The 17,747-nt window shown below is 61.8% G+C and overlaps 1 protein-coding gene across 2 annotated transcripts in view; it reads right to left on the minus strand.

Moving 5' to 3' along the window:
• The window catches only part of TRAPPC9 (trafficking protein particle complex subunit 9), a 522,236-nt gene that overhangs the window by 1,370 nt on the left and 503,119 nt on the right, over window positions 1-17,747 (minus strand). For both annotated transcript variants that reach the window (XM_068525830.1, XM_068525829.1), the window contains one exon: window positions 35-255. In XM_068525830.1, the coding sequence (XP_068381931.1) occupies window positions 35-255 (221 nt within the window). The remainder of the gene's footprint in view (window positions 1-34; window positions 256-17,747) is intronic.

The following is a 17,747-nucleotide window of genomic DNA, read 5'->3' on the forward strand; positions in this document are numbered from 1 at the left end:
TGGGACAGGGGACAGTGACCGGGGCCACACGCACCTTGTCCAGGTAGAAGGTGCCGGAGCCCACGAAGGAGACGGCATGGCGCAGGTCGTAGGTGTGCACGCCGTTCTGGTGGTCCTGGAAGGGCACCACGCCGAGCGCGAAGGGCCCCACGCTGCGCGGGCTCCGGTTGGTCAGCCTCACCTCCAGGCGCACGGGGTCGCCCACCCGGCAGGCCGCCGCCTCGCGGTCACAGGGCTGTCCGTCCACCAGCACGTCTGCGAGGGACACGGGGCACGAGACTGTCAGAGCACTGCCCAGCCGGCCTCCCTCCCTCCATTCATTCATTCATTCCCCGCTCCTTCACCCACCAAGGCTGCCTCCTAGAAAACAGATGAAGGGCCCCGGTTCCTGCTCTCCCGACATGCAGGCCAGCGGAGACAGGCGTCGGGGCCGGAGCTGTACCCCAGGGGGGGGTCTGTGCCACGCTGGAGAGGCCGAGAGGGCCCCAGGGTCACCTGGGGGTCCTGAAGGGCCTCCTAGCTGCCCCCGCCTGGAAGGGCTGAGCTCTGGCCCGGACCCCAGGGGCTCCTGCAGGTGGAGGCCAGCCAGGGGAGGGACTAAGAACTGGCGGGGAGCGTGCACAGGCCGGGGCCGAGGAGCCGACCGGCACGTGGCTGGGCCTCTACCGAGTCACCTGCAGGCCGACCCGCCTAGATTGCCGCAGTGAGGGCCGGGGTGGCCCTGGGGCGCCACGGAGGCGGGACGCCAGCTGGGGGAAGGTCTGGGAGTCACGGAGCAGGGCGAGCGCCCCTCAGGCAGGGAACAGGGAACGAGGGGCAGCAAGGGGGTGGGGTGATGGGGCAGGTAGACTGGAGAGGCTGTGCTGTGACCCCCACTCTCCTCAGACCACCAGACACCCCAGCAGGACGGCAGGGTGGGTAGTCTGGGGGACCCGCCTTCAAGCATGGGTGCGAGGCATGGGCTGGGATTTGAGAGCGACAAGTGTCCTTAAAAGAGGCAGAAGAGGAGAAAACTGACTCAGAGGGGAGCCCAGGTGAAGACAGAGGCAGAGACTGCCGTGACGCAGCCGCAGCTCCAGGAGCTGGGGGTCCTGCCCCAGAGCACCGCCCGCACCTTGAATGTGGACTTCCAGCCTCCAGAACAGTGAGAGAGTCAGTCAAGCCCCGTTGTCTCGAGGCCCCCAGTCTGTGGTAATTTGCCATGGCAGTGCTGGATGCTGATACGGTCAGTAAGGGTCCTTCCTGACACCAGAAGGTCACCGGCTCGTTGATCCGGCCACGGAGGCCAGGGAAGGGGGTCCTAGACCTGCAGTGGGACTTCACACCACACGGTACTGGCCGTGGGGCTACCAAGCGCCGACCCTGAGCCCTGGCCTCGTCACATCTGCAGGCCCAGGAGTAATGGTGTGACAGTGTCACCTGTGTACTTCCTCACGCCTGCCCACCTTGCTGTTTAAGGACTCGTCACGTGTGTCTCAACCTTGACCCCGCCATTACCAGCATCCCGCAGTGGAGGCTAGTCGGGGACACCCCCTAAGTCACTGACACTGCTCTAGACACCAGGCGACTGCACAGAAGACACTCCTGCCCAACAGCTATGGGGCCTCGGTGCCCATGGGAGGAGGCCAGCGCCTCAGTGGGGTTCCTGGAAGGCACGGGTCTGGAGAGTGGCCAGCCCTGGACTGGCCATGCAGACCCTCCCTCCAAGGCAGGTGGATATCCCCAAGGAGTGCTGGAATCTCTTCAGCTGACCTTTCCATAGCACATCCAGGGCTCGGAGTGAGAGGGTGTGTGTGTGTGTGTGTGTGTGTGTGTGTGTGTGTGTAGAGAGGATATATCAGGAACAAGAGACACTGGCTTCTGTCCTGGGCCTGTTTCAAACCTGAGAAGTGGGCGTAATGACAGTCCTTGGTCCCTCTCCTGCTCAGGCCGGGCCCCAGTAATGCGTGCTGAACAATGAACCCAGCCAGGCAAGTCTGAGCCTCGCGTGGAGAGAGCAGGTGTAGGAGAGCCTCGGTTGATGGTTCCATTAAGGGGAAGACAGGATTATCTGCAAATCGGCGGAGGGTGGCCGGCTCGCTGCATCTCTGCCCCCTCTGTCCTCCCTTGTAGAGAACCGCGTGAGCCACAGGCACTGGCCTATGGCTGATCTGCAGAGCAGCCCCAGCTCACCTGGTGGTGCTCGTTTAACCCTTCCCTGATGCCCAGCTCTATTTGGCCCCTGGGGCAATGAAGAGGGGAAATGAGGCTGTGGACACAGTTCCCAGTGGGACTCTTTCCTTGGCATTCTCTAAATGAGGGGCAGGGGCATGGTCCCGAGGTCAGGCCAGGGTGGCAGGGATGGGGGACAGAGCTGGCCCCTGGCTGAGCAGCAGGCCGGGCTGGGATCTCGGCTTTGCCCCAACCCTTCATCCTGGAGGAGGCCCTCTGCCGAACTGAGCCTCCTTCACTTCATCTGCAAAACCGGGGTAATGACCCAGAGGCAGACAGAGGACCCAGCCAGGCCTGCCCTGCCCTAGTCTGGGGAGAGCTGCTTGCTGCCTCGTCTGCCTCCCCGGGGAGGAGGGCGACCCTCAAGAGGGGCAGGACCCACCTGTCTTGCTCCCTGATGTGTCCCCAGTCACAGGTGACCAACTGTCATGGTTTATCCATCCTGGCTTTAGTCCTGAAACTTCTGCGTCTCGGGAACCCCTCAGTGCCAGGCACACTGGGACAGTGGTCACGCCACACCCATGCCTGGCACCCACGATAACTGCCTGCCAAACTCACGACTTTCTGGGCTCAGCAAGCAGCTGTCTCCTTCCACCCTGCAGCTCCAGCACCTCCAACCTGGGTCCGAGAGCACCAAACCTTCCCACGTCCCTCACTGGGAGGAGACAGCAGAGGTCCGTTTTCTCCGAGAATATGACATGCTTCCTGAATTGAAAAGGATGCCAGGGCTGGCCTCTCCTGGGACCCACGGGGTACTGGGCGAGAAGTCTAGTGAAAATGCACCTGAGATAACTGTGTTGACGGTGACCGTGACGGCTGTGCTCAGGTCGGGGGTCGTAACTCCACCGGCACTCATGTCCCAGCGCACCCCTTGCTGCAGTGAATTCGCTTCTCTGACTCTGGACCAGGGCAGCTGCGCCCCACGCTGGGGAGAGGGGACCCTTCTCGCGTGGAAGCCCCGCTGCGCCAGGCTGGAAGGAGCAGCTGAGACCAGCAAGGAGAAGCCCCAGCCGTCCACCAGAGAGTCACGGAACTCACCAGGAAGGAGCAGGGAAGAAATAATTAAAAATTTCTCAAAGGCAAGCTGTGTCGGAGCCGTCTCTAAATTGCCCAGAGGAATGAGAACCACATGTTACATCACGGCACGGCCGGGAGTTCAGCCGCCCTGTGGCACGTGCAGGGCTCAGCTCGACTTCCCGACCACCGTCCCCGGGGGGCGCCTGGCCCGGCCCCGCCGCCCTCAGGTGGGGGAGGTGGGCGCCGCGTCCACTCGAGCGCCAGACCGGGGCCCCTGCCGGGGACGGCGGGTTAGCACTCCCTCTGTGTCCGCAGCAGGCTGGCCAGCTGCAGGGAGCGGGTGGGCACGCCAGTCCGAGTGTGTCCCGCGCAGCTGGCGCCTCCCCGCCCCGAGGATTCCTCACAACCACCCTGGGAGCCTTCCCGCAGCGTCCGGGGTGGGCTCGTTAAGAGCCCCGTGGGAGCCCCAGGTCTGATGTCCGGGTGTGCGGGGTCTAGTTGCTGCCCCCGGCCTCCAGGGTCGGCCCGTCAGGCCGCTGCCACCGTCCGCTTCCTGGGGTGGTGACCCCCCTGCCCGTCTCCAGGCTGGGGTAGACGGATCCCTGCTGCTGCGCGCTTTTGAGTAGTTTCTCCTTGACTCCCCCCCGCTTGCCCTCTCCGAGCCTCAGTTTCCTCACCTTTACAAGGGCTGATAGGAAAGCCCACCTCCAAGAGCTTCTGTGAGAACTGGAGACGCGCACGCAGAGGGGGCGGGGCACACGGCGGCCGCAGCGGGACGGCTGGATCATCTACTCCATTAGGCTCACATCCACCCTGGGCAGCGGAGAATGCGCGGGGCGGGCCAGGTCCCCGACCAGCTCTAATCCCCAGCCGAGGGGGACGCTTTGCACTTACATAGCTTCCCCAGGGCCGCTCCTCACCCGCAGGCTGGCCGTGAATGCTGACGGGGAAAGCTGACCAGCACGGCGCTGACGCGATGGACAGAGGGGACCGAGGCAGCAGGACGAGTCCCTTCAGCCTCTCCCGGCCACTCTGCCCAGGAGGGATGCAGACCCACAGCCAAGCTGCAGGTGGGCCGCATCGCGACCTGGAACGTCCCAGCCTCAGCGGAGAGGCAGCCCCCCACCCCCCCGGGGAGGCAGGGAGGGGGGGTCCCAGCCTGGAAGCCCATCTCCTGACCCCCAGGCTGCCGGGGAGCTGCGCACAGGGGACCTCGACCTGGGGGCTCCTCGGGAGCGGTGGGCGGGAGAGACAGAACTCTGGCTCTGTGAGGTCCAGCCTTGTCCCCGAGAAGCTCCCGGAACCCTGGGTCTGTGCCGCCAGAGGGGGTGGTGTGCTAGACAGAATGACACCCCCAAAGATGTCCACGTCCTAATCCCTGGATCCCGTGCAGCGTGTTCCCGCACACGGTAAAGGGACTCTGCAGGTGACATTCGGTTAAGGACCCTGAGACGGCAGGTATCTTGGAGTATCTGGCTGGGCCCAATGTCGTCACAAAGGTCCTTATAAGGGCAAGAGGGGGCAGGAGAGCGCCTGGAAGGCTGCGTGACCATGGTGGCGCAGGGAGGCTGGGAGGATCCGCACGGCTGGCTTTGAAGACAGGACGGGGCCAAGGGGTGCAGGCGTCCCTGGAGCCCAGAAGGCGGGAACCGGGGTCTCCCCAGCCCGCAGCCTGCCGCCACCTCTTAGACCGGCCTACAGGACCGTGGGGTAGTAGCTCGTGTTGTTCTCAGCCACTAGGCTGGCGCTCACTTGTCAGAGTGGCTGAGGAGCCCAACCCGGCAGCGCTCAGGGACCAAAGAGCTGCCGCCCGCCTCCCAGGCCCAAGGGGAGGGCGGGTGGACCGCGTGGTCTGAACCCTGCCTGCGTCCCTCATCTGGAAACGCAGCAAGCGTCACACTCTCTGTGAAAAGCGCCAAAGGGAAGTGCTCAAAGGTTCGGGTTCGTTTCTGCCCGACCTGCCCCCAAGCCCCCAGTTTCTGAAACCCAAGGCCCGAGGCCAAGGCCACGGCACTCGTTATCTTAACGAGCGTCTGTGGAACACCCTGGACGTGGCCCTGCCCTCCAGCAGCTCCAGGTGGGAGGGACTCCTGGACAGGAAAGGTGGCCACCCTGCAGGACTGAGCAGGAGGGGCTCAGGACCCAGTGAGGGCCGCAACCAGGCGTCGGCTCCTCTGGGCAGCCCTGACCTCCTCTCCCAGGTGTCCAGCGGGGTCTCACCCTTAACTTGGCCCAAACGAAACCCTCCCACTTTCTCCCTGAAACCCCGCCTCCCCAGGGTTTTCCGTGCATAAGGGGCCCTACCCGGCAGGCCCGCCTGGCGCCCGGCGGTCACACTGAGGTGTTCCCCGGGCACCCACACCCAGCCCACCAGCCCGCCCGGCGGCCATCCCCATCTCCGCCCCGACCCACTCCATCCTAGCCCAGGCCAGCTTCCCGCATGGCAGCCAACGGTTCACAGCGGCATGAACCGTGGTCCCACCTTGTCACGTCCTCGCTCGCCCCTTGCCCGGTCCCAGAATAAGAGGGAGTTTTGATCACATTACGGCCACTGACCCTGGTCTCCAGGGCCCTGCACGGCCCTGAGCCAGGTTCCCCCATCCCCGCGCTCCTCCCACGTTGCCTCCCCTCCTCCCTGTTACGCCAGCAGGCCCAGCACATCCCTGCCCCAGGGCCTTTGCACCTGCTGTTCGCACCACCTTGGCCCTCTCCTCAGGGAGGCTGTCTCTGACCACACAGTAAAGAGCCTTCCTGCCCCGTCACTCTTCCACTCTCTTCATTTTCTCGTGACCCTCAACATCTTATCTGAAGTTCTTCTTTACCCATTTGTTTGTTAACCATTGTGTGTCCCTCCCTCCTCGCCCCAACACCCAGGCCAGGCAGGCACTCTTCTAGTTCATATTTTTTGAGTGAATGAGTGGATGAATGAAGGAGTAGGTGAGTGGGCTTTGGGGCTGGGGTACCTGGGCTCAAATCCCGGCCGTGCCCTGCCCCCTTCGGGCCCCCTGGGACTTGAGGGGACTGGGCCACGTCCCCGAAGCGCCCCTGCAGAGAGGATGTTAGGACCAAGCTGCCACTGCCCGGCTCTGGTCCTGACTCGCAGACCCGGCTTTCGTGGAGGAGATTATTTATGCAGGAGAATCTCATATTGTAAGAAATCTCCGGGGAGCGGATTAGTCTTCCCTCAAAGCGTTAAACTGGGCCACAGTCCATCTTCTCCCGCCGCCCCCGGCCCTGCTTCTCCTTCACTTTTAATACCAGCCAGAGTCACGGACTTAATTTTATCTGGCCCAGAATGGCTCCTGAAACGGCTGCCACGTTTATGCTATAGCACGTTGACAGGCTCTGGCAGGAACCCATGCTATAAATAGAAGGCACGACCAGGGAAGGGCCTGCGGGGCCCACGCTGGCGAGGAAGGCACGAGGGGGAAGGCAGCCGGCGGTGCCAGCCTGCGCTCTGGCCAAGGGCAGCCACCCTGCGGCCAGCGGGCGGGGCTTCACGAAGTGAGCGCGCGCTGAGAAAGGGGCGGTGCCCGCACCCCGAGGCGCCACCAGGAGGTCAGGCGAGTCTTCCGCTGCCCACTCCCTCCCCCCGACCCTCATGTGCTCCTGGAGGGCAGAGAGAACAGGGGCGGGTTTAGCGGGTTTTGAGCAGGGAGGCTGAGGTCTGGGAAGTGATGGGGCTGCCGGGGCCCGGGGCCTCTGGCCCGCCCCAGACGCTGCCCCGACGGAGTGCCCGTCATCCAGGGCTTGGCAGCGGCATGGGGGCTGGAGTCCAGCTTCTGGAGGGGGCGGCTCTGTCCTCCAGCCTCGGTCTCCCCTCTTGCCCCAGGACGGGCTGCAACAGCTCCGCTTTCCCATGCGGGGCCGGTTTAGACCCCTGCCTGGCCTCGCCAAATGCCGCCCCTACTGCACGCTGCGCCTGGAGGGGGCCGGCCTTTCTCGGCCCAGGACACAGGCAGACACCGCCCTGGGGACCTGCCAACCTCTCATGCCCACTGCACTCCAGAGGGTTCCAGGCCCACGTGAGCCCGGGAGCAGGTGGAGAGCACGGTGGAAGGGGCCTGTCCTGGCGCGGCCCTCTGCACCCAGGCGCCCCCCTCGCCCTCCCCCGCGGGCACCAGCCCGCTGCGCTTCTCACCGTTATTAGCCTTGTTGGTGACAGGAGCTCCCAGTGGCACCCTGGCCACTGTTCTAAGCCTTCACAGGCACTGCCTCACACGGTCCTCAGACCAACCCCATCAGGCTGGCGCTGTCACTACCCCACGTTACAGGTGAACCTGCCCTGGTGTGGAGAGGCGCCCAGCCAAGCGCCCAGCTCCCACCCGAACCCTGGGCACAGGGGCTTGTGTTATTCTTTAAACAGCTTTACTGGGATTTAGTTCACAAACAACACAGCTCACCTACTAAAGTGTACAATTCCATGGCTTTCCATAGATTCCCAGGTCTGTGCAACCATCACTACGGGCAATGTGAGGGCATTTACATCACGTCAAAAAGAAACCTCATAGGGCTTCCCTGGTGGCGCAGTGGTTGAGAGTCCGCCTGCCAATGCAGGGGACACGGGTTCAAGCCCTGGTCTGGGAGGATCCCACATGCCACGGAGCAGCTGGGCCCGTGAGCCACAACTACTGAGCCTGCGCGTCTGGAGCCTGTGCTCCGCAACAAGAGAGGCCGCGATAGTGAGAGGCTCGCACACCGCGATGAGGAGTGGTCCCCACTCGCCGCAACTAGAGAAAGCCCTCGCACAGAAACGAAGACCCAACCCAGCCAAAAATAAATATAAAAATAAATAAATTAATAAAAAAAAAAAAAAGAAAAAAAGAAAAGAAACCTCATACGCCTTCACCATCCCTGCCCCTCTCCCCGTCCCCCAGCCCTGAACAGCCACGAATCGAGTTTCTAGCTCTCCAGACGCCCCACATCTGGACTTTCACATGAGTACCATCATATATATTCGGTCTTTAAGGACTGGCTTCCCTCCCTGAGCGTGACGTTGCCAAGGTTCAGCCCTGTGGGAGCCCGCACTTCCCTCCTCTTCACGCTGGAGTGATGTTCCGTCGTGTGGCTACACCACAGCTTGTCTTCATTTGTGGATGGGCCCTCGGGTGCTTCCACCCTTGTCTGTCGTAAGCAGTGCTGCTGTGGACACTCCGGGACAAGTGTCTGTACGGACTCAGGTTTTCACTTCTCGAGGACACACACCTCAGGGCAGAATTGCCAGGTCGTGTGGGTCTGCGTTTAACCTGCTGAGGAACCCCCAGGCTGTGTTCTGAAGCAGCTGCGTTATCTCACAGCCCTACTCGCAGCGTTCAGGTTCTCCACGTCCCTCCCAGCGCTTGTAGCGCCTGCCTTTCTTTGTCCCGGCCATCCTAGTGCGGGTGCGGTAGCGTCTCCCTGCTGTGCCCACGCCCGGCCAGGCAGCTGCGGCCCTCAGCGCCCCACAGGGTGGACGTGCGCCTCTGCCTGCCGGGACAGGAGTGTGCAAAGGCCCTTTTGTCCGGTCTTCTTTACTCATCTATCCCTGGCTGAGAACCTTCTGGAATCCCAAGCCCCTAACCCCACTCGTCCTCCTGGAGCCTGGGGCTGGGCAGAGGGCTGGGGCATAGTGTGGGCTCCTCTCCCCTCGTGCACGGCAGAGAATAGGGGGCTGGGCGAGTCTGAGGCCAGCAGAGAGCATCAGGACCCCGACTTCAGAGGCGCAGGTGGGAGCAGGGCCTCTGGAGCCAAGACGAGGGCTGGGTAGAGATCGGAGCCTGAGGACGAGGTCAGGGATGGGCCAGTGGTCAGGCCGGCCCTGCGGCGTCCACAGCCGTCTCTAGTCTGCTCCACTGAGTGGGAGGGCGTGAAGGTCAGGGGCGGGCAGACGGTCCTGGCGCTTGGGAGACACTTGCCAAATGGCTGTGGACAGCCCAGCGGTTCTAAACCACTGTGGACTTTTCAAAAGGGACCTGCTTGGCGGCTCCCGGGAGTCTGGCCTCCTAGGTCGATTCTGATGTGTGCGTGTGTGTACGCGCACGCGTGCGTGTCCTGGGCCACGGTCTCGCTCTGAGAGGCACTGGAAGACGGGTGAGGTGGGACCTCGGGTGGAGCCTGCACAGCACGGTTCCCTTGGGGGCTGAAGGAAACACGGAAAATATCAGCAGGCCCCCCCCCCCCCCAAGGTCACGCGCAAGTCACTTTTCAGTGGCAAAGAGGGGTGACTCGTGGACGGCCGGCTCGTTCCTCCTTTAGGACACAGCTCCCAGGGCCGGCAGTGGAAGGCGTATTCTTCCCCAGAGCCCAAACCCCCAGCAAGGACACCCTCTCGGCCTCACCTCAGAGCTCCACCTTCCTTGCCTTTCATTTCTTTGATAAAACTGGACGGCTAAGCAGACTCTAGGTCTAATTTTGGACAAAACATTTTAAAGACTTGGGAACAATGCAGTAGGAATTAATGAGGTGAAGACTCCAAAACAGCCAGAGTGAGTCAAGTTTTCAAGGCTCTACCAAGCCTGCTTCAGCTAAAGCACATTTAAATTTCAAATTTCACAAGACACACACATTTTTCTAGTTGACATAAATCTTGGGTGGGCCTAAATTTTAGAGCCAAATTTGATTCAGGCGAGGCTAGGTTCGGGAATTTATCAAGGAGCTTTGTCACCCTTTAAATGAAGCAAAAAAGAAGCTCAAGTGGGAACGAAATACAATAGCTGAGCCTCGGGGATGCAGAAGAGAACCAAGGCCAGGGGCCCTGGCCTGCCGGTGCTGCCCACTCCCCCCAGCGCTGGCTGTCCTTTGGGAGAAGGCACAGGCAGGTCCAGCAGAAAACCCTGCAGTTCCCGACTAGCCAGTAAAAAGTGGTGAACTTTCTCTAATGCCAGCGTAGCTAGTCGCTAGGTACACAACCAAGGCGGCAGGTTTTCCCTCGCTACCGACGAGAGCCAAGTAACTGACCTTTTCTCTGTGGCTGTTAGGGAGCTCAGAGCCAGGAGTGTACCAACCTAGGGCACCATGCGGGCCCTCAGCAGCCGTATTTCAGTCTACACACACACACGCGCGCACACACGCACGCACGCACACACGGCCTCTCCTGCATGCCCACTCCTCCAAGTCTTGACCACCTGTGCCAAACATGGTTTCCCTTAGTCCAAATGTTTCAAATCTTATTTTGCTGCTTTACTGACAGAGAGTTTGCAAAAGAGGTCAGGAGCACGGAGATGCCCCGGAGGTGGGAGTGACGGTGTTCTGGGCAAGGGTCTTACACGCAAAGAGGCAGTGGGCATCTGGGGAGGTGGCATCAAGCCCCACAGCCGCCTCCCGCCTCCCCGCACGTTCCGAGCCTCCCGCACTGCGGGGAAGGGGGTCTTTCTGTCGGCCGTGCTGGCGCAGGCCGGGGGATGCGACAGGAGAGTGACGGGCCGGGAGAAGGGCTGCTCCCGAGAGCTCGGCTCGGCTGCCCAGGCTCCTCCGGGTCCCGCGCCGGGCGCCCGTCAAGGCGGGCACCACACAAGGCCCGAGCCCTGCTCTCAATGTGCTAAATGGCGCGCGTTTTTAACAGTTACTGAGGTAGATAATTAGTTCATAAGCCAGGATGCCTCTTCCCCAGCATCCGGGGAGGGAGACCGCGCAAGACCCACACGTGTAATTACCCTCCAGTCGAGAACAGCTCCTGAGGAGCCATTTGGCTCTCCTGGGTAAATACTTTACTTTTACAACTTTTCATTAAAGATTAAAGGAAATTAGATTAAAATGAAGGCGAGCTGGAGTGGGAGCGGAGAGGCGTGTGGCTTGGAGCTCACTCGTGGAATGTCCTCTGGCTTCCCGGGCACGTCCACCCGGGGGCCAGCACCCGCGGGGCGGGCGGGGACCAGGCCGATGGAGGGGAGCCCCCGGCGGCTGCATCCTGCGGCCCTGTGGCTGCCTGTGGACCGTGCAAACCTGCTTCAACGACGGGGAGAGACGCACACGGCCAACACCACCCACCAGGTCAGGGGTCCCCCTGCCCACGGTCGCCCTGGTTCTCAGGCCAGGCGAGCAGGGTGGCAGAGCTCAGACCAAGTCCAGGTTCCCGGAGAGCCCCTTGAGAAGCCAGAGCCTCTGCTTCCTCTCCTGCAAGGGGGTGATGCAGCCAGAGGGCTGGTGTGCAGAGCCGGGGCAGAGAAGTGCCCGACAAACGCGAGGGTTCACGACGGGGACCAGAGGCAGCGGTGTAGGCGGAGCTACGAGGTCGGTTCCGTTTGAGGAGACTGAGTTCGGGGCGGCCACATTCGAACCTGGGTCTCGCTGGAGGGTTCCGTGCCGGTGGCCGGCCCTCTGCTGTCCTCTCCCTAGCAGTGTCCCCCTGCCCCAGGTCTCAAGGCCCTGCTCACACGCCCCCTCCACCCGGGGGCCCGCCCTGCTCTTCCCTCATGGAACACTTGAACTTGGGAGGCTCTGGCGGCAGAGGCTGGCTGCGTGTTCACCAGACCATTCCCTTGCCTCCTGGGCACACAGCCAGAGTGCAGTGCCCGCAGTGGTGAGGCGTGAACGCAGGACTGAGGCCCGGCCAGTGGACAGCTGGGGCGAAAATGACACCCCCCCAAAGCTGACCCACAAACACATCCCTCCTACAATCCCCCATCTGTCTGCTGCCAGAACTAAAGGAGCTGAGAAGGGTCCAGGGAGGAGCCGCGGGATAAGGGAAGCTGGGGGATGGGCAGGCCCCAGGGTGGGCGGGGCCAGGGTCCCCCAGTGGGCTCCAGACAGGCCCCACCACCAACACCATGAGAACATAAAGTAAGGCTGCTGTGCTGGGCCCCTGAAATTTGGGGCTGTTTGTTATGGCATTTAGCTATGACGTTTACCGGCCTCCGGGGCTCATCTCTCCAAACTGTTCCCTTTCAGAGGCGACACTGGAACCCAGTGCGGAGCTGACGTGCTCAGGACCATGGTGTGAATCAGCGGTGGCGTGGGCACTGGAGCCCGGGTGCCCTTCCCTTCCCAAAGGGACCGGAACTGCTTTTGCACAGGAAGCACCTTGCTTAGCGGAGACAATGCCTCTCTTAGGCCCTCTGCTTCGACCTTCTCTTTTTGGACAAGCACTTCAGACAACTGAAGATAAACCAGGAAAAAAACGGAAGAATGAAAGCTATGCCTGCTGGCTGGTAGCATTAGGCAAAGACATCATTCTGAGAACAGCAGAGAATTTGAAATGACTTCTCTGTCTCCGAGCAGTGTCCCTACGTTTTCAATCTCTCAGTTTTCCTCTTCACTCAGGACTTTCTAAATAAAGATCGCTGCCACCCAGGCAGCCCCTCCGCTGCTCCTGTGGCTCTGCGTCCAGGCTGGTCCTCACCACACAAGGTCGTCCCAGCCGCAGACCTTCTCACCCACAGGGTCAGGTCACACGGCTGGCACTGCTGGCACCAGGAGGACATGCAGGAATCTCAGGACCCTCCTCTCCTAGATGAGGAAGCTGAGCGCCGGAGGGGAAGGAGCGTGGGAGGGCCCCAGCGGACACGGGAAGGGGCTGTGCAGTTGGTTTCATGCCGCTGGACCTTGGCGCAGGCGGCTCGTTGCCTGGGCCTGGGAGCCTGCCCTGTCCACCTGTCCAGCTCAGCCTCCCCTCCCCGGTGCCTCGGGGGCTGCACTCGGCATCCTGCTTTTACCTGGGGTCCTGCCACCACCACGGACTCCGGAGGGCGGGACATGGGCACTCCTACCTCCATCCCCTGGTGCCCAGCAGGGCCTGAGTACCTGGGGCTGCCCCCAGGATTTGCAGACCTTCTGCTGGCCGGTAGTGGGGCCAGGCCTAGAAGCCAGGTCTCTGGACTCTGGGGTCTGTCCAGGCGGGGAGACAGTCAAGGAGAAGAAAAAGGGTTTCCAGAGAGAAAACGTAAAAGGATGTCGATATAGGATTGGTGCCCTCGACTGCTCCTCCAGAGTTTTCTAGACCCAATTGAAGGCCATCTGCCTCTCTCCTCTGCTCACTCTCCCCCAGCACCCTGTGACACCCCTCCTGCCATCCATCAACCCCCTCACAGCCACACACAATGCCCCTCATACTCTCTGCCTTGCCAGCTCCTCTAGGCCTTTCCGAAACTCAGCCCGAGCAGCACCTCCTCCAGGAAGACGTCCTGAATCACACCCAGCCCCGCACAAGCCCCCTGTCATATCATGTACAGCTTCATGCCGGAATTTTCCGTTGACAAAATGTCTCCCTGACAGAGGTGAACTCTCCTGAGGGCAGGGCTCAGGGTTCACTCACTGAACTAACCGACGAATGAACAGGGCCCAACTATGGCTTGCTATGTGACCTTAGGGAAATCACTTAACTTCTCTGAGCCTCTGCTTTCCCATCTATAACTTGAGAGGAACGAGCTGGATGATTTCAGAACGGGCTACTACTTCATGGTGCTCGTGCCTGGGCTCAGCCCTCTTAAGTCCATACTCACACCGTTCTTTCTACTGATCCAAGGTGGCATGTTGGCTCCCTCGGCGTCCAGACACTGTGCCAGGACCGTCCCCTCACCCCCCCACACACAGCCCAGGGCCTGACACCTGCCTGGTGCTCGGTCAACATTTACCACGTCAAACAGACTCTTGAAGTGGTGGTAGCTGAAGCTTCCCGTAGAAGTGGAACACCCCAGAGCACACTCAGATCACTCAGGAAGGACACGGGCCACGAGAGAAGCTTCCGAGCGGCCAGCGCGCCCGAACCACGGGAGCCGGGCAGCTGGACAAACAGGCTGGTGATGAACCCGCTGCCCTGTGCTTAACTGGGGTCACTCCCGGCCGTGAGAAAGGGCACCCTTTGAGTCCCCAGAGAGCACTGCCCTGCCGAGACTTTGCCGCTGGCCCTTTGGAAGGTGGGCTAGAGGCTCGTGAGGATGCAGTAAGGGGGCCCCTCACGGCCCCTCTGCCCTGGGCGAGCACCGCGCAGCAGGCCCCACGGTGGAGCCCACGGCACGGGGCAGGGGTGGGGCGGAGGCCCGCACAAACCCAGGACGGAGTGAGGAGTGGCCCCGCTGCACCCACCCTGGGCGCAGGGCGCCGGATGCGGGAGGGCGTCAGAGCAGAGCAGCCCCAGGGAAACGGGCCCCGGCTGTCCGTGTGGCGCGGGCTGTGCCCTGGGCCCGCAGACGTCTCCTCACCAGAGGTGACCCTGCTGAATGAGGCCCCCGCCTGGGCTTCTCTGACGGGGGCTTGAGCGTCGCAGAGGCTCCAGGGGGCCTGACCCACACGAGAGTCCACACTCTCCCAGACTCAGGCGGGCTCCCTGCAAACGAGTGTGGACGGAGCAGCTCCTGGAGGGCCGCCTCCCCGGGGCCCGCGCCAGCTCCCGTCTGCTGCCCTCCGTGCTGCCCTCTACCTGAGCTGCTCCCGGCACAGGGGACAGGTGCCCTCGTGCCGCTGCCTTTGCACTGGCTGGGTCCTCTGTTTGCAGAGGAAAAGCTCGGGGCCAGGCAGCAGCCCTGCACCTCACGGTGAGTGTGAAAGGCGCCGGGGCGGTGCCGGGCACAGGCTGAGGGGCTGTCTGGGCAGCCCTGAGCCAGAAAAGAAGGCCCTTGCCCAGGGTCCCGCAGCTGACTCGTGGCCTTCTGCTCTCGGGGACGGGCCTCTTGCCTCTCTGCAAGGACTGGTGGCTTCTCTAAATGTACTTTCCAGCCCGAGAGGGCCAGATCGAGGAGCCCTGGGATGAGTCCCGAGGGGCCACTCAAACCGCACCTGCCACCCAGGTGCCTGTCCCCTGCAGCACTCGGGCAGTGTGCCCCGGGGGGGCCCTGTCCTAACACACGAGGTGGCTGCTGCATGTCACGCACTCCTGTCCTCCCGACCGACACGGTGCCAACGCGAGAGAGCACTGACCCCAGAGCAAGCACGGAGAGTCCTTCCAGGCCGACCCGGCTTCCCAAACTGAGCCTCCTGCAGAGACATCAAGACTGCCCCAGCTGTCCCTCGTCCTGTGACTGTACAGATGACACACCTGAGGCAGATGCAGGTTTGGGGGGAACGCTCAGGAGGAACGATGCACCGCGAGGGCCCAGGACTGGAGTCGGCACGAGGCGGGGAGGCTGGCTGACGGGGGGGCGGGGGGCCCTGGGGACAGGGGGCTGCCAGGCCACTAACTCGTGGGGCCCTCACCCAGCCTCAGTCTCTCACCTGTAAGATGAGACGGTGATGCCTGCCTGGCAGGGTTGCTGAAAGATAGAGGGCGCAGGAGCATTGCAACGTCCCTCCTGAGTGCGCTGTGCCGCGAGCTCGGATGGCACACCCTCCCGGAAGCCCTCAGAACTGCGGCTACGCCTGTACCCAGCCCGGACCCCCCTGCGCTGTCACTACCCGTCCCTGCTGCTCCCCCTACGTGCTGGGAGCCCAGAGGGCAGGGGCTGAGGTCTATCTGCGTCTTGCCCAGAGGGTGTCTGTGAATGAACAGTGCACGGGGTGAGCGGCGGTGGCCCCTTCTGCAGCGACACTGGGCCTCCCAGCTCCCAGCGACCCCTGGCACCAGCAGCGCCAGCACCATTAACTCCCCGCCCCTGAGCACTCCCCACGCGCCTGCACTGCTCTCCGTGCTTTGCGCGGATGGTCCCGTTCCTCCTCACCAGGGCCCTATGACAAAGGGTATCACCGTCCCCATTTTATGGACAAGGTACACAGAGCTCGGGTCCTTGCCTGAGCTGGGATTTGGCTGCAGAGCTCACAGTCTTTTAACTGCTTCCTTCCACACGAGTTCCTTTGTCCCCTGCAGTAGCAGCAAGTGACATCGGCAGGACGGATGACCCCAGCGGACACGGAGAAACCAAGTGCAGCTCCAGCACAAGGGACAAGAGCTCCCGCCGCCCCACCAGGCAGTCCGGCCAGGTCGCTGCCTGCTCGCGGGTTGCAGAAGGCCGAGTGCGAGGGGCGGAAGGGAGGAAGCCTGCCCTGCTGCCCGCAGAGCCGATCAGTATGTCCTTTGAAACAAGCCCAGCCAAGCCCAGCCCAGCCCAGCCCAGCCCAGCCCAGGGAAAGGTTAAGGGCAGCCCACCCAGTCGGCCTACCCGGCTGCACATCTGAATCTCTGGCCCGATTCTGTCAGACGTTCGATGGAAATCACAGTGGAGTCCGCAGCCCTGAAGTGACCAGCAGCCAGAACTGAACAGAATACATCCCTGTGAGGGTCCCGAGGCCAGGGATGCTCAGGGGCCAAGCCCATAGCACCTGGCATGGGCCTCTACCTTGGCTCTCAGATAAGCCTGGCCCTTCCGGAAACCACGTCACCCATAAGCATCCACGCTTCAGGTATCAGGGCCATGCTCTGGCCCTGACTCATTTCTCTGTCTCTGCACACTGCCCGCCTGCTTCCAACCCTAGCTTGTAACCACTGGCAACAGGGGCAGGGTCCCCCGTTCCACTTACTCAAGTTGCCGATGCTGGCTTTGTGGCAAAGGGTGGTGCCCACAGCTCCTAATCTGCCTACCTATCTGGGCTCCTGTGCCCCAGCCTTGGAACAGGGATCTAGATACTTCGTCTTCTGCCGTCACAAACTCAACCAACACTGGACCACACATCACCCATCCAACATCCATCCGTGTATCTACCTACCCAGCCACTCACCTGTCCATCCATCCACTCATCTCCCACCCATCACCTGCCCATCCTTCCGCCCACCCCTGCCCCCCTCCCTCCCGCTCTCTATTCGCTTTCCATATAGTTTCTCGATTGCCTTTTCCCACTTTGCTAATTTGCCCTGTTCTTCCTTCAGGGTGGGACAGCCCCAGGGCCTGCAGACTTCTCGGTCAGCCTTGGAGGCCTAAACCCACTAAAGTCTTCACCGCAAGCCTCTTCCATTCCTTCCAGATTTCCCCACACTTCCTGGGGGCCTTGACCAAACTTTTACTCAGCTGCCGGAGTTAAACAGGCCATCTTAAATGGTACCTCTGCCATTTATGAGCTGTTTTCCCTTTGGCAGCCCACTTAACTTCGTGAGCCCCAGAATCCTCACTTGGAATACAGACCATGGTGACTGAGGATTAAAGGACACGGATACGTAGAGGGCCCACCCTCGGCACATGGGGGACTCAGACAACATCAGTCCCCTTTCCTCACGCTGCGTTATGGCTTATGGGACGGTTCCTTGTGGGCTGGTCCATCTCCTCGGCTGGAGCACAATCATGGTTTGCATGTCCCAACCCCATCCCTTGGCGCTTAGTAGGAATTCAGGAAACACTTACTGCATTGAACTGACTTCATCATGGCAGGTCTGAACCCTTGAACCTAGAACTGCAGGAAGAGAGACGCTCTGGAATACTCCCAGTTCATTCTGGCTAACGTGACCCTCGGCCGGGACAGCCAAGGCTGCCCTGGCGCTCTCTGGACCTTAGTTTCCTTCTCGGTAAAATGGGGCAGTCAAGCCAGGGACCTCCCCTTCCACTGTCTAGTCTCAGCCACCTAATCAACAGCAAAGGCCACCAAGCACTGGTTGGTGGCATAAACCCTGGATGTCCGCATCTGCCCTCAACGGAGACAGGACTGACCCCTCCAGGGGTGCAGACAGTCTGCCATGGATGCTGTGA

The sequence above is a fragment of the Eschrichtius robustus genome, chromosome 17 (assembly GCF_028021215.1).
Source record: "Eschrichtius robustus isolate mEscRob2 chromosome 17, mEscRob2.pri, whole genome shotgun sequence".
In the NCBI taxonomy this organism is placed as follows: Eukaryota; Metazoa; Chordata; class Mammalia; order Artiodactyla; family Eschrichtiidae; genus Eschrichtius; species Eschrichtius robustus.